This window comes from Leucoraja erinacea, unplaced genomic scaffold (genome assembly GCF_028641065.1).
Source record: "Leucoraja erinacea ecotype New England unplaced genomic scaffold, Leri_hhj_1 Leri_133S, whole genome shotgun sequence".
Taxonomy (NCBI): domain Eukaryota; kingdom Metazoa; phylum Chordata; class Chondrichthyes; order Rajiformes; family Rajidae; genus Leucoraja; species Leucoraja erinaceus.
The window spans coordinates 152,194-175,616 of NW_026575605.1; the positions used below are offsets into that span (position 1 = coordinate 152,194).

General features: G+C 46.2%; 1 protein-coding gene across 1 annotated transcript in view; it reads left to right on the top strand.

The window, feature by feature from the left end:
- Positions 1-23,423, top strand: part of LOC129715704 (dedicator of cytokinesis protein 2) — a gene marked incomplete at its 3' end in the record, with an annotated part of 264,879 nt that overhangs the window by 135,700 nt on the left and 105,756 nt on the right. Inside the window, exons 9-10 of the mRNA XM_055665562.1 lie at positions 10,974-11,055; positions 13,001-13,136. Of these exons, the coding sequence (XP_055521537.1) occupies positions 10,974-11,055; positions 13,001-13,136 (218 nt within the window). The remainder of the gene's footprint in view (positions 1-10,973; positions 11,056-13,000; positions 13,137-23,423) is intronic.

The window sequence follows — 23,423 nt, forward strand, 5'->3', positions numbered from 1 at the left end:
TCACCACTCTCTGTGTGAAAAATGCTTTTCTCATCTCGGTCCTAAAAGACTTCCCCCTTATCCTTAAATTGTGACCCCTTGTCCTGGACTTCCCCAACATCGGGAACAATCTTCCTGCATCTAGCCTGTCCAACCCCTTAAGAATTGTGTAACTTTCAATAAGATCTCCCCTCAATCTTCTGAGGCAGAAAATTCCACAGATTCACAACTCTCTGGGTGAAAAGGTTTTTCCTCATCTCTGTTCTAAATGGCCTACCCCTTATCCTTAAACTGTGGCCCCTGGTTCTGGACTCCCCCAACAGAGCAATCCTACCACAATTAGAGAAAAGTCCTGAACTACTATCTATCGACCTCACTGATGACCCTCGGACTATCTTTGATCAGACTTTGCTGGGTTTACCTTGCAATAAACGTTACTCCCTTGTCATGCATCTGTCGCTGTCAAGGTACACAATAACCATATAACCATATAACAATTACAGCACGAAAACAGGCCATCTCGGCCCTTCAAGTCCGTGCTGAACATTTATTCTCCCCTAGTCCCATCTACCTGCACTCAGACCATAAACCCTCCATTCCTTTCCTGTCCATATAACTATCCAATTTATTTTTAAATGATAAAATCGAACCTGCCTCCACCACCTCCACTGGAAGCTCATTCCACACAGCTACCACTCTCTGAGTAAAGAAGTTCCCCCTCATGTTACCCCTAAACTTCTGTCTCTTAATTCTTAAATCAAATGTGGAAATTCCACTCAGACAACAGCCAAGGTCAGGATCGAACCCAGGACCCTGGCCCTGTGAGGCAGCCACTCTACCCGCTGCGCCACCCTGCCACCTTCCATTTGAGAAGGACATTTTAGGACTGTGCATTGGAAGTCGACAGGCAATGATACATTTGCCCGGCCGTGTAATGGGCCTGTCCCACTTGGGCGATTTTTTTGGCGACTACAGGCGATTGCCGCTAAATTTTCAACACGTTGAAAATTTTTCAGTGACAGTGGTGACAATTTTTCCTGTCGTAGGTTATCGCCAGGTGTCGTAGGTGAATTCCATTAAAACTAGTCCCGGGCAGTCGCCTAAAGAGTCCTCTAAGTGGGACAGATTCATTAGCAGTGACCTCTTTAAGAACAAAAACTATTTCCTTGGAGTCGTAGAGTCATCCAGGGTGGAAAGAGGCCCTTCAGCCCAACTTGCCCATACCGACCAACATGTCCCATCTACACTAGTCCCACCTGCCCGTGTTTGGTCCTTATAATCGGCCATGATCACATTGAATGGCGGTGCTGGCTCGAAGGGCCAAATGGCCTACTCCTGCACCTATTGTCTATTGTCTATTGTCTTATCCCTCTAAACTTATCCTATCCATGTACCTATCCAATTTTTAGAAAGGTTGGCAAGTGAGAAAGCAGGAGCGGGGTACTGATTGTGGATGATCAGCCATTATCACATTGAATTTCCGATGCTGGCTCGAAGGGCCGAATGGCCCATTCCTGCACCTATTGTCTATTGTCTATAAAAGGGTGACCAAAACTGAACACAATACTCGGAATGTGGCGTCACCACTTGTACAACCATAACATAGAAAATAGGTGCAGGAGTAGGCCATTCGGCCCTTCGAGCCTGCACTTGTACAACCATAACATGACATCCCAACTTCTATACTCAATATGTGTAGGAAGGAACTGCAGGTGCTGGCTTACACCGAAGATAGACACAAAATGCTGGAGTAACTTAAATATCAGTTTAAGAATAATGGGTAGGCCATTTAGGACTGAGATGAGGAGAAACTTTTTCACCCAGAGAGTTGTGGATTCACAACTATGCACTGAATGTTTTCAAGAGAGAGTTAGATGAGGGCAAACAGAATCAAGAGATATGGGGGGAAAGCAGGAACGGGGTACCGATTTTGGATGATCATTATGGCTAGGCTATTTTCCAATGTTTCTATGCTTCTATGTAACTCAGAGGATCAGGCAGTATCTCTGCAGAACAGACATGAGTGACAGGTTGGAACCCTTCTTCAGGCTGAGAGTCAGGGCAGAGAGAAACGATGTCTATTCCACACTCAATACTCTGACTGATGAAGGCCAAAGCACCAAAGGCCTTGTGCTGGTGAAAGTCAGCACAGTTTATTCTTTTGAATCTTACTGTTTGCACATCGCAAGGATATAAATTACACTCATCGACCAGTGGACGCAGTCAAGCTGAACGCAACTTACCAGAGTTGGTGTGAAGCACAGTTAAATTTGAAGAAAGGGTTTAAAGAATTCTGATTAAATGACTATGACACATAGGTAGGAAAAAATAAAATTGGGGAATGTTAATAAAAGGATCCTGGAGGAAATGCAATAAAACAAAACGGTCTCAGAATACAATTTGGAGCAGTAATTACAGCAGGTTGAAGCTTAACACAATGCAGACTATTTCCCATTTGTCATTGTCAATTTCTTGCTTCTTCTGACTCGATCGAATGATGATTCGGCAAAATCTTTAAGGAGGCTTAAGTTTGGAACTTTGGAGCGCGGAGACTTATAGCCCAGTCCCACTGTACGAGTTCAATCAAGAGTTCTCCCAAGTTTGCCCTGATTCGAACTAGGAGATTTACGGTAATGGCCGCTCGTCGGTACTCGGGGCTCTCGTGGACATTTTTCAACTGGTTGAAAAATCTTCACGAGTCTTCACGAGCTTACCGCGTTTCCCGAGTACCTGCCGTTAGTGTTACGGGCCGCTAAGAGATGTCCCCGAGCTCCGACGTACCCGCTACGTTCATTCTATGTGCTTACCACGAGTTTGATTTTTTTTTAAACTCGGGAGAGCTCTTGAATGAACTCATACAGTGGGACAGGGCTTTAGCTTAAAGTGGAGGAAAGAACTGCAGATGCTGGTTTAAATCGAAGGGAGACACAAAATGCTGGAGTAACTCAGCGGGATGGGCAGCATTGCTGGAGAGAGGGAATGGGTGAATTTCGGCTCAAGACCCTTCTTCAGACTGAGGGGAGGGGGAGACTAGAGATATGGAAGGGTAAGGTGTGAAGATCAAGTTCAAGTTTTTATTGTCCATTGCACCAATTGGTACAGTGAAATTTGAGTTACCATACAGCCATACACAATACATGTTAGAGTTCAACATAAACATCCCCACACAGCTGAATCAATGTTCCCCACTGTGATGGAACGCAATAACGTTCAGTCATCTTTCTCATCGCAGATGGGTGAGGTTTGAGACAGGAATTGGCTAGGATAGATGGGCAAATTATACTTCAAGGGTTGACGGTGGAGATGCAATGGCAAAGATTTAACGACCGCATGGACGAACTCCAGAGATTGTTCATCCCTGTCTGGCGAAAAAATAAAATGGGGAATTCGGGCCAACGAGGGAAATCAAGGATAGTGTAAAATCCAAGGAAGAGGCTTATCAATTGGCCTGGGGTAGCAGCAAACCGGAGGACTGGGAGAAATTTGGGGAATTGGACAAGGTGCCACCTAAGAGGTCAGTGCGTGAACTAACAGTGTAGGAACGAACTGCAGATGCTGGTTTAAATCAAAGGTAGACACAAAAAACTGGAGTAACTCAACGGGACAAGCAGCGTCTCTGGAGAGAAGGAATGGGTGACGTTTCGGGTCGAGTCTGAAGAAGGTTCTCGACCCGAAACGTCATCCATTCCTTTTCTCCGGCTGAGTACCCCTGCATTTTGTGTCTATCTTCGACATTGAAAGTTGCAGCCTGCTAGCCAAGCTCGGGGATGCTACGAAGAACCCAAATTTCCAGGTGGCACTGATGTAAGCAGACAGCTTCGATAGTTCAATAGTGCTTTACTTATTGCAATTTGCAATTGGTCGTGTGATAGGAGCACCATTTTATAATGGTGAGTAAGGTGGCGAAAAATTGTAGCGCTATGGGGATCGTTTTTGCGCAAATTTAATTACAATGCAGACCAGAAGTGATCAAGATGAGAGTTTTAATAATAGTATACAGTAGATAGATAGATTAATGTGTGGGGCAAATATTTTAGACAGAGAGTGGTGGAGGCTAGGAACGCACTGCCAGGGGTTGTTGTGGAGGCAGATACGATGCTATTGAGGGGGTGCAGCGTAGGTTCACCAGGTTAGTTCCCGGGATGGCGGGTCTGACATATGATGAAAGAATGGGTCGACTGGGCTTGTATTCGCAGGAATTTAGAAGGATGAGAGGGATTCTTATAGAAACGTATACAATTCTTCAGGGATTGGACTGGCTAGATGCAGGAATTTTTTCCCCAACGTTCGGGGAGTCCAGAACCAGGAGTCACATTTTAAGAATAAGGGGTTGGCCATTTAGGACTGAGATGAGGAAAAACTCCAGAGAGTTGTAAATCTGTGGAACTTTCTGCCACAGAAGCAGTGGAGGCCCAATTCACTGGATGTTTTCAAGAGAGAGGTAAATTTAGCTTTTATAACTAAAGGAATCAGGGGATATAAGGAAAACGCCAGAACGAGGTACAGATTGTGGATGATCAGCCATGATCACATTGAATGGAGGTGATGGCTCGAAGGGCCGAATGCCCCACTCCTGCACCTATGTTTCTATGTTTCTATGATAGTGGCGTTTAAGAGATTTTTAAATTGCAGGGAATAGGGGGATATGGATCATATGCAGGCAGGTGAGATTTAACGGCATCATGTTCAGCATGGATATTGTGGGCTGAAGGGCCTGTTCCTGTACTGCACTGTTCTATATTTTATAATCGATCAAAACCCAAAACAATTATGCAAAGACGCAAAGCGCTGCTGTAACTCGGGCAATGCGGTGGAGTTGCTACCTTACAGCCAGAGACCTGGGTTCGATCCTGACTGTGGGTGCTGTCTGTACACAGTTTGTACATTCTCCATCTACCCACATGGGTTTTCTCCAGGTGCTCCGGTTTCCATATAACCATATAACACAATTTGAAGACGTGCAGGTTTGTAGGTTGTCTTCTGTTGATTGTCCCTAGTGTGTAGGTTAATCACGAGTCGGCGTGGCCTCGGTGGGCCGAGTGGCCCGTTTCCATGCTGTATCTCTAAACTAAACCAAACTCAACGGGTCAGGCAGCATCTTTGGAGAACATGGATAGGTGATGCTATGACTTGGGACCTTACTGGCCTAAATATCACCTGTCCATTTCCCTCCACAGATACCGCCTGACCCGTTGAGTTACTCCAGCACTTTGTATCTTTTTTTGTAAACTAGGATCTGCAGTTCCACATGCCTGAAAAAACCCTGTTGCTGGTTATTTTGCAGACAATAGACAATAGACAATAGGTACAGGAGTAGGCCATTCGGCCCTTCGAGCCAGCAACGCCATTCAATGTGATCATGGCTGATCATCCCCAATCAGTACCCCGTTCCTGACTTCGCCCCATATCCCCTGACTCCGCTATCTTTAAGAGCCCTATCTAGCTCTCTCTTGAAAGTATCCAGAGAACCGGCCTCCACCGCAGAGAATTCCACAGACTCACAACTCTCTGTGAGGAAAAGTATTTCCTTATTAAATTATGAAAAACATATTCCAAAGTTTTTTAAAAAGTATCTATGTCGCCTCTTTACCAAATGATTCAATGTAATTTTTATATCTCCCATGAAAAAAGAACTTATTGAACGGATCTTTGAGAGATGGATGGTTAATTACATTTTCTTTGTGAGTGGCAGCTTAATGGTCGAGATCTACTGCACAAAGCCTCGGCTCGGATTTAAATCATAACATTAGACTTTATTTTACTTTAGAGATACAGCGCGGAAACAGGCCCTTCGGCCCACTGAGTCCGCGCCGACCAGCGATCATCCCGTACATTAACACTACCCCTCAACACCACACAAGGGAAAATTTACAATGTTACTGAAGTCAATTAACCTGCAAACCCGCACGTCTTTGGAGTGTGGGAGGAAACTGGAACACCCGGAGAAAACCCACGTGGTCACAGGGAGAACGTACAAACTCTGTACAGACAACACCCGTAGCCAGGTTCTCTGGCGCTGTAAGGTAGCAGATCTGCCGCTGCATCGCCAAAGACCATAGAAAATCTACCGCTGCCAAGCCAAAGACCATAGAAGCGGAATTAGGACAATCGATCCATTGAGTCTCGATCAATCATGACTGATCTATTCCTCCCTCTCAACCCCATTTTCCCGCCTTCTCCAAGTAGCCTTTGACATCTTTACCAATCAAGAATCTATCAATCTCCGCTTTAAAAATACCCAATGCCTTGGTCTCTACAGCCATGAATTCCACAGAATAAGTGGACATTTAACATTTCTTCTGTGGCAATTTGGGACAAAGTTGGCAGAGATACTCTGAAATGATCTGTGATCAATATTAGGTTTGTTATTATCACAAGTGCCTCGGTGCAGTGGAAAGCTGGATTTTGCATTCATTACAAACAGGTCAGATATACCATACATAGATATAATCAAGTACAGTAGGTAGAGCTACGGGGAAGATGCAATGTGGAATATAGTTCTCAGCATTGTAGTGCATCAGTTCCAGACAAAGTCCAATGTTCGCAATGGGGTAGAGGTGAATCGGACAGTACCCTAGCTTATAGAAGGACCGTTCAGAAGCCTGATAGAAACATAGAAACAAAGAAAATATGTGCAGTAGTAGGCCATTCGGCCCTTCGAGCCTGCACCGCTATTCAATATGATCATGGCTGACCATCCAACTCAGTATCCTGTACCTGCCTTCTCTCCATACCCCCCTGATCCCTTTAGCCACAAGGGACACATCTAACTCCCTCTTAAATATAGTCAATTAACTGGCCTCAACTACCTTCTGTGGCAGAGAATTCCTGAAATTCACCACTCTCTGTGTGAAAAATGTTTTTCTCATCTCAGTCCTAAAAGATTTCCACCTTATCCTTAAACTGGGACCCCTTGTTCTGGACTTCCTCAACGTCGGGAACAGTCTTCCTGCATCTAGCCTGTCCGACCCCTTAAGAATTTTGTAAGTTTCTATAAGATCCTCCCTCAAATTCTAGCGAGTACAAGCCGTGTCTATCCAGTCTTTCATCATATGAAAATCCTGACATCCCAGGAATCAGTCTGATGAACCTTCTCTGTACTCCCTCTATGGCAAGAATGTCTTTCCTCAGATTTGGAGACCAAAACTGTACGCAATACTCCAGGTGTGGTCTCACCAAGACCCTGTACAACTGCAGTAGTACCTCCCTGCTCCTATACCCAAATCAATCCTATTCTCTGATAATAGGAACCAGAGGACATAGGTTTAAGGTGAGGGGGGAAAGATTTAATAGGAATCTGAGGGGTAACCTACTTGGTACGGGCTGCTGGAGGAGGTAGTTGAGGGAGGGACTAACGCAACTTTTAAGAGACAGTTAGACAGGTAGATGAATCGGACAGGTTTAGAGGGATGTGGGTCAAACGTAGGGAGGTGGGACGAATGTTGATGGGACGTTTTGGTCAGTGTGGGCAAGTTGGGCCGAAGGGCCTTTAGAGTCACGACTCTATGACTCTAACAGTGGGAAAGAAGCTGTTCCATATAAGACCATAAGGCATAGAAGCATAATTGTGGTTAAGGAAAGAGCGTTCATGTCGTGGCCCTGTTATAGACAATAGACAATAGGTGCAGGAGTAGGCCATTCGGCCCTTCTAGTCAGCACCGCCATTCAATATGATAATGGCTGATCATCCACAATCAGTACCCCGTTCCTGCCTTCTCCCCATATCCCTTAACTTTGTTACCCCTAAGAGCTCTATCTAACCCTCTCTTGAAAGCATCCAGAGAACCAGCCTCCACCGCCCTCTGAGTCAGAGAATTACACACACAACTCTCTGTGTGAACATTTTTTTCCTCATCCCGTTCTAAATGGCTTACCACTTATTCATAAACTGTGGCCCCTGGTTCTGGACTCCCCCAACATCGGGAACATGTTTCCTGCCTCTAGCGTGTCCAAGCCCTTAACAATCTTATCTGTTTCCACCAATCTTTCCACCACCACGCACAAGAAGCACAAGAAGCGACAGGACAGACATCGTTGTGTGCAGATGCCGAGAAATGTCTTCATCTTGTGTGCGGACTTCGATGAGAAGAAGAATGCACAATTAACCCATTTGGCCCATCGAGTCTGCTCCGCCATTCAATCATGGCTCATCCATTTTTCACTCTCACTCCCATTCTCCGGGCTTTGCCCCTTAAACCTTTATCGGTTGCCTGAGCCTGGTGGTGTACCCTTTCATGCTTTTGTATCGACTGCCCAACGGCAGCAGGGAGAAGAAGGAATGACCGGGGTGGGACAAGTCTTTGACCATGTTGCCTGCTTGTCCGAAGCATCGTGAGGTGCAGATGGAGTCAATGGTGGGGAGTCTGGTTTGTGTGAAGGGTCTGGGTCTCATTTTCATGCTGTATCTTTTTTTCTTCTTTCATTCATCATTCGTTCATTCATACATTCATTCATGCATACATTCATTCAATCATTCATTCATTCATTCTTTCATACATTCAATCATTTCATTCATTCAATCATTCAATCATTCATTCAATCATACATTCATTCATTCATTCAATCATTCATTTCATTCAATCATTCATCATTCAATCATTCATTCATTCATTCATCATACATTCATTCAATCATTCATACATTCATACATTCATACATTCATTCAATCCATTCATTCATCTTTCATTCATTCATTCATCATTCATTCATTCATTCATGCATTCATTCATTCATCCATCATGCATGCATTCAATCAGTCATTTCATTCATACATTCAATCATCATTCATTCATTCATTCATTCATATCATTCATTCAATCATTCATTCATTCATCATTCATTCATTCAATCATTCATACATTCAATCATGCATTCAATCATTAATTCATTCATACATACATTCATGCATTCAATCATTCATTCATTCATTCATTCATTCATCCATTCATTCATTCATGCATTCAATCATTCATTCACTCATTCATTCATTCATCATTCATTCATTCAATCAATCAATCAATCAAATTTGGCAGCCCTTGGGATTAGAGATTATATATTGGTACAGAAGTTATAAAGGAGTTATATACCTTGGGGCGTAGGATAATAAGGGGTGATCTTATAAAGGCAAACAAGATCATGAGAGGAATAGATCGGGTGAAGGCAGTCTTTTACCCAGAGTAGGGGAATCAAGAACCAGAGGACATAGGTTTGAGATGAGGGTGGAAAGATTTAATAGGAATCTGAGAGGCAACTTTATTTATACTAAGGGAAGTAGGTATATGGAACAATTTCCTAGAGGAGGTAGATGCGGCAGACACTCTCACAATGTTAAAAAAAGGTTTAGATAGGTACAGGGACAGGACAGGTTTAGAAGGGTATGAGCCAAACACAGGCAGATGGAACTAGTGTTGAGGGGGCATGTTGATCGTAGATACATAGACAATTGGTGCATGAGGAGCCCATTCGGCACCGCCATTCAATGTGATCATGGCTGATCATCCACAATCAGTACCCCCGTTCCTGCCTTCTCCCCATATCCCCTGGTTCCGCTAGCCCCAAGAGCTCTATCTAACTCTTTTTAGAATGCTCGTAGTGAGTCAGCCTCCACTGCCTTCTGAGGCAGAGTATTCCACAAATTCACATCGGCATGGGAAAGTTGTGCCAAAAGTCCGGTTTCCACACATTATGACTAGTATGATTATGGCTATTCTCTGCCGACCAACATGCCCATCCAAGCTAGTCCCATTTACCTGCGTTTGGCCCATATCACTCTAAATATCTCTCTAAGGGCGGTACGGTGGCGCAGCGGTAGAGCTACTGTTTTACAGCACCAGAGACCCAGGTTCAATCCTGACCACGGGTGCTGTCAGTACGGAGTTTGTACGTTCTCCCCGTGATCTGCATGGATATTCTCCGAGCTCTTTGGTTTCCTCTCAAACTCCAAAGACATACAGGTTTGTAGGTTAATTGGCTTGGCATCAATGCACAAAAATGTAAAATTGTCCTTAGTGTGCGTGGGATAGTGTTAATGTGTGGGGATCGCTGGTCAGCGCAGACTCAGTGGGCTGAAGGGCCTGTTTCTGCAGTGCATCTCTAAACTAAATTAAACTAAACTAAACTGAACCTTTCCTATCCATGTGCTAATGATATCTACCACAGCCAAGAAGAAAACGTATCTCCTTGTGGATGTTCAGTTTAGTTTATTGTCACGTGTACCGAGGTACAGTGAAAAGCTTTTGCTGCGTGCTAACCAGTCAGCAGAAAGACAATACATGATTACAATTGATCCATTTACAGTGTACAGATACATGATAAGGGGAATAACGTTTAGTGCGGGGTAAAGCCAGCAAAGTCCGATCAAGGATAGTCCCAGGGTCATCAAAGAGATCGAGTGTAGTTCAGCACTGCCCTCTTGGTTGTGGTGGGATGATTACAAATGAGAGGGGGAATCGAGGACCAGAGGACAGAGGTTCAAGTTGAAGGGGTAAAGATTTAATAGGAATCTGAGGGATAACGTTTTCACACAAAAAGTGGTGGGTGTGTGTAGCAAGCTGCCAGGTGAGGTCATTGAGGCTGGGACTATCCAAACATTTAAGAAACTGGTAGACCGGTACATGGATAGGACAAAAGGAGGAGCAACACCTCATATTCTGCTTGGGCAGTCTGCACCCTAGCGGCATAAACATTGAATTCTCCAATTTCCGGTAGCCCTAGCTGTCTCCTCCCCTTTTCTCCAGCACTTTTGTCTACCTTCGATTTTCCAGCATCTGCAGTTCCTTCTTAAACACATGGATGGGACAAGTTTGGAGGGATATGGACCAAAGGCAGACAGGTGGGACGGGTGTAGCTGGGACATGTTGGCTGGTGTGGGCAAGTTGGGTCGAAGGGCCCGTTTCCATGCTGTATCGCTCTTTGACTCTATGAGTGATGTTTACGACTGTCGAGACTGCTGCTAAATGATTCATGTTTAACAAAATTAATTCTTGTATTTTCAGTGAGAACTATTTATTCCGCTGGGCGAGCACAGGCTTACCGAAGGAAATTGACATGCTGAATAATTTGAAAGTGGTGTTCACTGTGAGTATCATGTGAAATTAATCTGGCTTTTTTCAGGCCACAGAATAAGGCCATTTGGTCCATTGGATTGAGTCCAGTTTTATTCCCAGTTTTATTCCCAATTCCGGAGCCCTTCCACTCTCTTTGACCTCACACAATCAGCATATTCAGTCTGAAGAAGGGTCTCAACCCGAAACGTCTCCCATTTCTTCTCTCCAGAAATACTGCCTGTCCCTCTGAGTTACTCCAGCTTTTTGTGTCTATTTTCAGTTGAAACCAGCATCTGCAGTTCCTTAGATTAGACTTGATATGTTGATTTAGCTCTTAGGGCTAAAGGAATCAAGGGGTATGGAGAAAAAGCAGGAATGTGGTACTGATTGGGGATGATCAGCCATGATCATATTGAATGGCGGTGCTGGCTCGAAGGGCCGAATGGCCTACTGCAGCACCTATGTTTTTTTTAATGTTTCTATTCTGTTTCTCGATATATTCTCCTGTTCTTTCCCCTTTTTATAGTGTTTTATATTGAAACGGTGTGGAAGCAGGCTCTTTGGCCCAACTTGCCCACACTGGCCAACATACCCCAGCTACACGTCCCACCCGCCTGCATTTGGTCCTTGGGCAATATGCAATCAGCATATCTCAGTACAGTCGTCGAAACTGCAGATGCTAGTTTGCAAAAGAGGACACAAAATGCTGGAGTAACTCTGAGGGTCAGGCAACATCTCTGGAGAACATGGATAAATGATGTTTTGTGTCAGATTGGTCTAAAGAAGGGTTGAAGCCTGAAACGTCACCTATCCATGTTCTCCTAGAGATGCTGCCTGACCCATTGAGTTACTCCAGCACTGTGTGATCCCCCCCCCCAAGTATAATCGGTAGAGCTAAGGGAAAAGTGATTTAAAAGTGTATGGCGATTGTATTTGATGGTAATAGATCCTCTTTTGGGATCAGATCGTAAAGAGATACCATGTTCTGGTAGCATCTTGGGGACTTGGAGTAGAAGATGATTAAGAAGTTGATGTATACAGTGCAGCATGCGGAGCAAAACCACCAGATTCAAAAACAGGTTTTTACCTCAGGCCATCAGATTACTCAACACACTCAAGAAAATTCCATGAACATTTAACTTTAACTCAATGTCTGCAGTATGCTATTTGCACTTTTCTATATTGCACCTTTATTATTGCACTTTAATAACACACCTCAAAATGTTACTACAGTCTGGCACACTGTGAATATTTTAAATAATGTATATTGTCTATGTTATTGGTATGTTGTCTGTCTGTGTTATAAATATTACTTGCACATTTGGAGTATGGGGAAACGCAATTTCAAACCAATTTATTTGAATTGACAATAAAGTTTACTTTGAACTTTGAACCTTGAAGTAGATTGTGCACATTGACACTGAAGCAGTGGGCCATTCTATGAAGGTGGGGCAACACGGTGGTGCAGTGGTAGAGTTACTGCTTTACAGTGGCATAGTCCTGGGTTCAATCCTGACTACGGCTGCTAGTACAGAGTTTGCATCTTCTCCCCGTGACCTGCGTGGGTTTTCACCGGGTGCTCCGGTTTCCTCTCGCATTCTAAAGACCTAAGGTTTATAGGTTAATTGGCTTTGGGTAAAATTGTAAATTGTCCCCAGTGTGTGTAGGATAGTGTTAGTGTGCGGGGATCACTGGTCAGCATGAACTCGGTGGGCCGAAGGGCCTGTTATCTTTAAACTAAACTAAACTAAACCAAACCAAACCTTTGTAGTAAGTCTCATCTAAGGATGTCTTTCCATGAGATGGTTTGGGACCTAGGTCGAGGTTTATTATTGTCATGCGTGCCGAGGTACAGTGAAAAGCTTTGTTTTGCATGCTAGCCTGCCAGATCAGATCATGTTGTGCATAAAAGTATCTCCACACTACACTAAACCAAACATGCAGACTATTATTCACCTTTCACATTTTTGTTTTAGGATTTGGGAAACAAAGACTTGAATCGTGAAAGGATTTACTTGGTGTGCCAGATAGTACGGGTGGGCCGAATGGACCTGAAGGAGACCAACGTTAAAAAAATGACTCAAGGATTGAGAAGGCCATTGGGGGTATCAGGTATGGAACAAATGCACGACTTGGACTTTTTTGGGTTTACAAAGCTTTGGCAATCCAGGACATACACAAAATGCTGGCGTTAACCCAACGGGACAGGCAGCATCTCGGGAGAGAAGAAATAGGTGAGGTTTCGGGTCAAGACCCTTCCTCAGACTGAGAGTCAGGGGAGAGGGAAATGAGATTTGGAAGAGTACAAAGAACATGAAATACAGGAGCAGGGCAGATTTAAGAATAGTCAAGTCATCAGTGTTTTATTGTGATATTAGACTGAGTGGGACCCGTTGGCCCCCATCCCCCAACGCAATAATCCACCACTCACCCGTTCCCCCAACGCAATCCGTTTCCACCACTCACCCATTCTCCCAACGTAGACCGTTCTCCCAACGCAATAATCCACCACTAACACAGAGCCCCCACAGGAGGCCTGGTCCCCCAACGCAACCTGGTCCCCAACGTAAGATTGGGCCCCAACGCAACCCGTTCCCCAACGTAAGATTCCACCACTCACCCGTTCCCCCAACACAACCCGTTTCCCCATTGTAATATTCCACCACTCACCCATAGCCCCCCGATCGTGCAGGTCATTTAAAACTTTAAAAAAAATGCGATTGCACTAAGATTTGATGTGATGTAGGTGCCACTGACAAGGCCATCTTTTGTTATCCAATCTAATCATTAAACTTTGCTGTGCTGGGTTAGGCTGGCAGATTCTTTCCCCAAAGGGCATTTGCTGTGAAGGACTCAGTGTTCTGGGATAAAAATTGTAGCCAGTAGGGCATTGTGACGTCATAAGTGCCTAACTGCCAGTGCAGATGTGAAGAAATCCAACTAGTAATTGTCACTTTAAAACTTTTAAATCTCCCCCACTACGTCCCTCCCCTTACAACTCTCATAGCTTGTGTATTGGCAGCAGAGATGATATTGTGATGTCATTTTCAGTTTTTGGAATCTTCACGGCAACTTGTGTAAATAGATGACTGTGAGATGCTGGAAGAGTCTCCCTCACAAATGCAGTTAATATTTTCAAAATTGGCTTTTAAATTTTTTTTAAAATATCAATAACCTGCGAAATATAACATCAAATCTGAAGGAAACTTGCAAGAACGACGACGGGAAAAAGCTGAGTAAGGTTCTGCAAAAATGTCAGCGTGACTGCAAAGTCCTGGCTGCCGTTACCATTCGCAACGGTGTGGGTTTGAAGACTTCAACGGCAGGTCACATTGCGATGTCATTGTTGAACTCAGCAGCCTATGTAAATGAGATGCCATTGTGATAGGTGGACTGTGAAATGGCATTGTGACATCATCACTGGAAGCTGCTGGAAGAGTCTCCCTCATAAAAACAAGTTACTATTTTCAAAGTTGGCTTTTTTTAAACTTTCAAAATCTATAAGTTGTGAAATATAACATCAAATCTGAAGGAAACTTATTACATTGTCGATGGGAAAAAGCTGAGTACGGTTCTGCAAATACTTTCACGCTTTTGTGTACCATTTTGGCGAAAATACAATCACACATACACACACACGCACATACGCACACACGCACACACACACGCACACACGCACACACACACATACACACACACACACACAGGAACAAGGCAAGATTTTTATACACATATAGATGACCTGAAGCAGATATGACAACGCACGCATGCACGCACGCACTCACCTACACACACACACACACGCATACACACACACACACACACACATACACACAAGGCAAGACTTATATACATATATAGATGACCTGAAACAGATATGACAATATCTGTAGCTCAACAGATATGTTCTATGGTTCAATGGAGCTTTATTTGTGACACGTGCAAATGCGCGGTGAAATTCTCGTTGTGTATATCACATATGTGGGCGCCGCTTTTTTTTGCCGCCATTATTCATAGTCCAAAGTCGGGTCGGCCCGCGTTCTCGATGTACTTTCCTCTCCTCTCTGCTCCTTTCATCTCCTCTCCTCTCCTCGCCCGGCCATCTTCGTGTCCTGGGGGTGCCTCCTGCAGCCCACCTTGAAGGCTGCAGCTGGAGGCCTTACGCTGGTTCACCCTCCTACCGGCCCTTGCCCCTGACGTCCAACATCTCGACCATCATCGAGCAGAAAGCCGATGCTCCGCCAGTCTCGGGATGTACGGGGCAACTTTTTACACAGAGAGTGGTGGGGTCCTGGAACGTGCTGCCTTGGGGGATGGTGGAGGCTGATACGACAGTGGTGTTTTAGAGGATGTTAGATGGGCACATGGAAGTGCACGGAATGGGGGTTGTGGACCACTGGAGGCAGAAGAGATCAGTTTAGCTAGGCATCATGTGCGGCATGGACATTGTAGGCCGCAGGGCCCATTAGTTCTGTACTGTTCGTCAGTCTGAAGTAGGGTCTTGACCTGAAACGTCACCTTGGAAAGAACATAAAGCGATGGAGTAAGTTACTAGGTCAGCACAGTGGTGCAGCGGTAGAGTTACTGCCTTACAGCATCAGCGACCCGGTTTCGATCCTGACTACATTATCACATTAATGATCCACATTGAATGGTGGTGCTGGCTTGAAGGGCTGAATGGCCTACTCCTGCCTCTATTGTCTATTGTCTACTGTCTGCTGGCATGGCCAAAAGGCCTGTTTCCTTCCTCTATGACGACTTTTCCGGAAGTGGCGGCGCTGTTGAACAGCTGCGGCTCGCCTGCAGTCCGTCTGTTTTTACTTTTTTTGTTGTTTTCTTTTGTCTTGTTTTAGTTAAATTTTTGATTATTAGCGTATATGTGTGTGGGGGGGTGGTGAAACATTTTTTTTTGTCTCTTCCTTCGGGGGAATGCGACTCTTTCTGTCGTATCCCCCCTTCTCTGCCTCCGTCTGCACTGAGGCCGAATGGCGGAGCTTGCGGCCTCCAACTGCGACCGACCTCGAGGCTCCAGAGGCAGAGCCAGCCAGGACTTACCAACGCGAGGCTGGTCGAATTGGGAGCTGTGGAGGGTTCCGGCGTTCCGGTGGCGGTGGCCCGGCTTCGGGGCTTTGGGGGCTGTGGTGGCGTTCCGGCGGCGGCGACTTGAATTCGGGGCTCGGCCGCAGGCCCAGTGGACGACATCGTCAGGAGCTCACAGGTCACAGGTTGGTGACCTGTTTTTCCGGAGCTCCCGCAACTACAGCTGCGTCCGCTGGACTGGAGGGCGGCAGCTTCGGCAGCTTCTACCGCCCCGGGCCGCGGAGCTTGAACCGGCCCGTTCGCGGAGCACGGTTGAGCCGCGGGACTTACTTACCATCATCCAGCGGGGTCACAACAACGTAAGCCTGGATCGCCTCAGCGCAGAGGGAGAACAAGGAGGGAAGAGACAGAGACGTTAAGACTTAAGACTTGTGAGGAGGTGCCTGGTGAACTCACTGTGGTGGATGTTAATTTGTGTTTAGTGTATGTTTTGTTATTTGTTATTTATTATTATATGTATGACTGCAGGAAACAAAATTTCTGAATGACAATAAAGGAATCCAATCCAATCCAATCCTGTGGAGGCCAAGTCAGTTGGGTATTTTTAAGGTGATTAGTAAAGGGCCGTGTCACGATTGGGCATAATTTGCCCGTCATTTGCGCGACACCATTTACGCGTCACGACACACGATGCGCGCGTCGTGACACGCACGTGATGCGCACACGGTGCATGGTGACGTTGGCAGTGACGCGCGGCACCACAGGATTTTGGGATGTACAAAATCTTCGCGCTCATCTGCGTGACGCTCAAATGAGGCTCAAGTGGGACAGGCCCTTAAGGGTGTAAAAGATTTATGGGGAGAAGGAAGGAGAATGAGGTTAAGAGGGAAAGATAGATCAGCCATGATTGAATGGCAGAGTAGACTCGATGGGCCGAATGGCCCAATCCTGCTCCTAATACATACAAATTTACGGCTCTGCAACTTGTTTCCCCTCCCTCAGTATCGTGTGTGTTAATAAGAGCACCAGCGTGTGTGAGCTTCCAGATCAATCTTTCCTCAAAGAGTTACTACAGCACTTTCCTGCCAGCTCGAAGAACACAATTGTCTAATGTCATATTAATGGTGATTTTCCCCACAATCAAACCTGACAAAAAACTGGATTGAATGGAAGATTAAAAGGCACCCACGGAGTCATTGCAAGCCAGCGTGCGCTGATTGAAAAAGTGGAAGCGTAGATTATCATCTGAAATAGCTGATTCTGGCGTTAAGACCTGAAGTGCTTTGTCAAGATATGAAATGTTGTTCATTGACTTTCACTGGCACAATGTAGGCGCCTGAGAATGAAGAGGTGGGAGGGAGGGGATGGGAGAAAGGTGCAAGTAAGGGAAATCGAGAGTCGTGCTGTCATACAGCAGCACGGGCGACACGGTGGCGCTGCAGTAGGGCTGCTGCCTCACAGAGCCAGAGACCCCGGTTCGATCCTGACTACGGGTACTGTCTTTATGGAGTTTGTACATTCTCCCCGGGACCCGCGTGGGTTTTCTCCGGGTGCTCCGATTTCCTCCCACACTCCAAAGACGTGGGGAAAATGTAGTCTAATTGGTGGAATAGTACATTGTCCCTAGTGTGTGTACGATCGCGCTCGTGAATGAATGAATAAAATGAATACTTTATTGTTAAGTCTCTGCAAAACTTTTTGCTTGCATAGTCACGGTATGCGAATAGTCGCCACACACGTGCGTATAAGGGCGCACGTATAGTGTGCGGGGATCACTGGTCAGCATGGACTCGCTGGGCCGAAGGGCCTGTTTCTGCTCTGTATCTCTAAACTAAGCGAAAATAAATCAGGTCTTTCGGCCCGACTCATCCATGCTGACCATGGTGCCATGCTACCATGGTAACTAATCTGACACACCAGCGATGCTGCCTGACCCACTGAGTTACTCCAGCACTCTGTGTCTTTTCTTTGTAAACCAGTATCTGCAGTTCCTTATGTTCACGCCAATGTCTTGATGGGACTGCATTTGACTTTTATTCTCAATTCCCCGACTGATGTAAGCAAGTGTGCCTAATACCAGGTGGTGCACGGGCAGCATGGTGGCGCAGCGGTAGAGCTGCTGCCTCACAGCGCTGGAGACCCGGGTTCGATCCTGACTACGGGTGCTGACTGTAGGGAGTTTGTACGTTCTCCCCGTCACCTGCATGGGTTGCTTCCCGCACTCCAAAGATGTACAGGTTTGCAGGTTAATTGGCTTTGGTCAAATTGTAAATTGTCCTAAGTGTGTGTGGGATAGTGTTAGTGTGCGGGGATCGCTGGTCAGTGCGGACTCGGTGGGCCGAAGGGCCTGTTTCAGCACTGTATCTCTAAACTAAACTAAACTATACTAAATCTTTTGTTACCCCCCACCCCCGACAATATTAAGGACTGACTGAGAGAATGCATGCATCCACAGTATTACTGAACGATTTTTCCCTCCAATGAAGTCCTCAATTATTCAATTTCTATTTATACTTCATTCTGGTGGAATTGGAACCGTTGATAATTGGGCGACAAATTCATCGTTATAATGGTATCATTGTTCTTGGCAGTGTAACATAGGTAGTTGACTGACGAATTAATAGGTCTTCCGAAGTCATTTAATATTGCCGTGAGCTTAAAGAACAAATGTTTTAGAGAGATTGAAACGTCAGCCAGCATCAATCGGAAACCAAAACTGTAGGTGCTGGAACCATGAAATAAAACAGAGAATAGAAACATAGATCATTGGTGCAGGAGTAGGCCATTCGGCCCTTCGAGCCTGCACCACCATTCAATATGATCATGGCTGATCATCCAACTCAGTATCCTGTACCTGCTTTCTCTCCATACCCCCTGATCCCCTTAGCCACAAGGGCCACATCTAACTCCCTCTTAAATATAGCCAATCAACTGGCCTCAACTACCTCCTGTGGCAGAGAATTCCAGAAATTAACCACTCTCTGTGTGAAAAATGTTTTTCTCATCTCAGTCCTAAAAGATTTCCCCCTTATCCTTAAACTTGTTCTGGACCTCCTCAACATCGGGAACAATCTTCCTGCACCAAGCCTGTCCAACCCCTTAAGAATTTTGCAAGTTTCTATAAGTTCCCCCCTCAATCTTCTAAAATCTAGCGAGTACAAGCCGAGTCTATCCAGTCTTTCTTCATATGAAAGTCCAGACATCCCAGGAATCAGTCTGGTGAACCTTCTCTGTACTCCCTCTATGGCAAGAATGTCTTTCCTCAGATTTGGAGACCAAAACTGTACGCAATACTCCAGGTGTGGTTTCACCAATACCCTGTACAACTGCAGTAGAACCTCCCTGCTCCTATACTCAAATCCTTTTGCTATGAATGCAAACATACCATTCGCTTTCTTTACTGCCTGCTGCACCTGCATGCCTACTTTCAATGACTGGTGTACCATGACACCCAGGTCTCGCTGCATCTCCCCTTTTCCTAATCGGCCACCATTCAGATAATAGTCTGCTTTCCTGTTTTTGCATCCAAAGTGGATAACCTCACATTTATCCATTTTATACTGCATCTGCCATGCATTTGCCCACTCACCCAGCTTATCCAAGTCACCTTGCAGCCTCCTAGTATCTTCCTCACAGCTAACACTGCCCCACAGCTTAGTGTCATCCGCAAACTTGGTCGAACATGGTCGAACCACTGCTATCACTTATGAACTTATCAACTGGTGCATAGCTGAAATTCAGAAAGTCATTAAAATATCAAAGGCCACAGACATCAAATTAATCTGATTGATTAGCTGGGGTGAATAATTACTTCTGAAAATATTTAATGGAAATCAGCAAAAGATGAAGCATAAACAGACACAAAATGCTGGAGTAGCTCAGCGGGACAGGCAGCATCTCTGGAGGAAAGGCATCTCTCTAGAGATGTTGCCTGTCCCGTGAGTTACTCCGGCATTTTGTGTCTGTCTTTGATGTAAACCAGCATAGAAACATAGAAACATAGAAAATAGGTGCATGAGTAGGCCATTCTGCCCTTCGAGCCTGCACCACCATTCAATATGATCATGGCTGATCATCCAACTCAGTATCCTGTACCTGCCTTCTCTCCATACCCCCCAGATCCCTTTAGCCATCAGGGTCACATCTAACTCCCTCTTAAATATAGCCAATGAACTTGAATTTTGTACGTTTCTATAAGATCCCCCCTCAATCTTCTAAATTCTAACTAGTACAAGCCAAGTCTATCCAGTCTTTCTTCATATGAAAGTCCTAACATCCCAGGAATCAGTCTGGTGAACCTTCTCTGTACTCTCTCTATGGCAAGAATGTCTTTGCTCAGATTAGGAGACCAAAACTGTACGCAATACTCCAGGTGTGGTCCTACCAAGACCCTGTACAACTGCAGTAGAACCTCCCTGCTCCTATACTCAAATCCTTTTGCAATGAATGCTAACATACCATTCGCTTTCTTCACTGCCTGCTGCACCTGCATGCCTACTTTCAATGACTGGTGTACCATGACACCCAGGTCTTGTTGCATCTCCCCTTTTCCTAATCAGCCACCATTCAGATAATATCTGCAGTTCCTTCCGACAAAAGATGAAGCGTCTTTGACTGAACAAAATGAACCAGACGCACTTTATTGATTCACATGTCACATGTACCTACGTCCACTGAAGATTCATTTCAGTTTAGTTTATTGTCACGTGTACCGAGGTACAGTGAAAAGCTTTTGTTGCGTGCTAACCAGTCAGCGGAAAGACAATAGGTGATTATAATTGAGCCGTCCACAGTGTACAAATATCATAGTTAAAGTCAGAAGTGCTGCAGTTGGAGTAAAGATTTAAGAATGTTATTCTTAGGCCCCCTTCGGACATGGCTGACCATGGGTGTCTCCAGGGTGCTATTCCCTATATGGAGGACGCCTGTGCGTGACTTTGTTTAACGTGGGGAGACTGGTGCACAGACAGACACCCCACGGTCCTTGACAGATCTGGGTCAGGATCCAGTGGCGTTGAGTCCAAGACGACCGGAGACCCTTTTCTGCCGCAGCCTTCATCCGCCTTCCCTGCCGTTGTGACGTTAGCTCCGCTAACGAAACTTTTTAAATCTCTCCCTGCACGGGAGCCCCGACCTTTTCTCGTCGGGTTTCCGTTATCGTTGGGGCTGCAACGAGGAGCGGCCTCCAACAGGAAGAGACCGGGGACTCTGGTGCCGACGACTCACCATAGCCGTCGCGGGGCTGGCCGAGTCCGGAGCGGGTGGAGCGGTGGAGGAGCACTGCTGCTGCTGCTGCTGCGGCCCGACCGGAGAGTCGGAAGCTTCAACTGCGGGTCTGGCGGACGGTGGCACCGGGAGCCCGCGGGTCCCTGGAGGGAGACCACTTTTCAGGGCTCTCGCAACGGCAACTTCCCCGCCCGAGGTGCGAGGTCGAAGAGCACCTGGAGCGGGGCCTGACATCACCGCCCCGCGCGGCTTGGAATGGCCGTGGGACTCTGCGAGCGCACGCCGGGGGCTCCAACACCAAGACCCGGTGTGCGACCTCGCACCACCCGGCGTGGCTTTAATGGCCGCGGGACAATTGCCATCGCCAGCCGGGGGCTTTGACTTTGACTCGACATGGGGGGGGGGGGGGGGGGGAGTGCAGTGGAGAGATAAGTTTTGTGGCCTTCCATCACAGCGATGTGATGGATGTTTATGTAAATTATGTTGTGTCTTGGGTCTATTTGTTTGTAATGTATGGCTGCAGAAACGGCATTTCGTTTTGTACCTCAAGGGGTCCAAATGACAATTAAATGTATCTTGTATCTTGTATTATGAAAAGTTCATCGAGCAACACTTGGAATATTGTGTTCAGGGGTGGCGGTGGAGGCAGATACAATAGTGGCGTTTAAGAGGCGTTTTGATAGGCACATGGATGTGCAAGGAATGGAGGGATCACGTGCAGGCAGAAGGGATTAGTCTGTCGGCTTTCATGTTTAGAATGGTGGGCGAGGGTCTGTACATTCCTGTGCTGTACTCTTCTATGCTCTATGTCTAAGGGACATAGCAAAACGTGCCGGAAAGATAGGGGTTGCATGGTGGCGCAACAGTAGATTTACAGCCTCACAGCGCCAGAGACCTGGGTTCGATCCTGACCACGGGTGTTGTCTGTGCAGAGTTTGTACCTTCTCTCCGTGACCACGTGTGTTTTCCCTGCATGGTCTGGTCACCTCCTACATTCCAAAATCATGCAGGTTTGGAGGTTAATTGGCTTCGGTAAACATTGGAACTTGTCAATAGACAAATGACAATAGACAATAGACAATAGGTGCAGGAGTAGGCCAATTAGCCCTTCGAGCCAGCACCGCCATTCAATGTGATCATGGCTGATCATCCCCAATCAGTACCCCGTTCCTGCCTTTTCCCCATATCCCCTGACTCCGCTATTTTTAAGAGCCCTATCCAGCTCTCTCTTGAAAGAATCCAGAGAACCGGCCTCCACTGCCCTCTGAGGCAGAGAATTCCACAGACTCACAACTCTCCGTGAGAAAAAGTGTTTCCTCATGTCCCTTGTGTGTAGGATAGTGCTAGTGTACTGGGATCACTGGTTAGCGCGGACTGGATCCGTCGAGGGGCTGTAGGGCCGCACAGCGGTGCAGCGGTAGAGTTGCTACCTTACAGCGCAAGTAGACCCAGGTTCGATCCTGACCATAGATGCTGCCTGTACGGAGTTTGCACATTCTCCCCGTGACATGCGTGTGTTTTCTCCAAGATCATCGGTTTCCTCCCACACTCCAAAGACGTACAGGTTTGTAGGTTAATTGGCTTGGTGTAAGTGTAACTTGTCCCTAGTAGGTGTAGGATAGTGTTAATGTGCGGGAATCGCTGTTCGGTGCCGACTCGGTGGCCAGTGAGAACAAAGGTGGATGTGTGAGGAGAGGGACGGGGGTTCACTGGTTGTTCCACACGTCCAAGGGAAGGTGACGGCTGGAGGCCCCGCAGCAGCCTGGGGCTCGCCTAGATTGGGCACCGCTCATAACACCTAGAGAGTGGACTGGGACATTGAAAATGGCGCCAAATCCTGGCGCCTCTTGCATGCCATCTCAGTGGACTATTTCTGTAGGTTTGTAGGTTAATTGTCTTGGTATGAATGTAAATTGGCCCCAGTCTGTGTCGGATAGTGTAAAGGGCCTGTCCCACTTGGCTGTCCATTTGCGCTCCACGCAGATGGCGCACGAAGATGTTGTACATCACAAAATCCTGCGACTCCGCGCGTGGCCACGCGTCACTGCCTATGTCACCATGCACCATGCGTGCGTAATGCGCACATCATGTTCGTGTCACGTCGCGCGCGTCGTGCGTCGTTACGTGGAAATG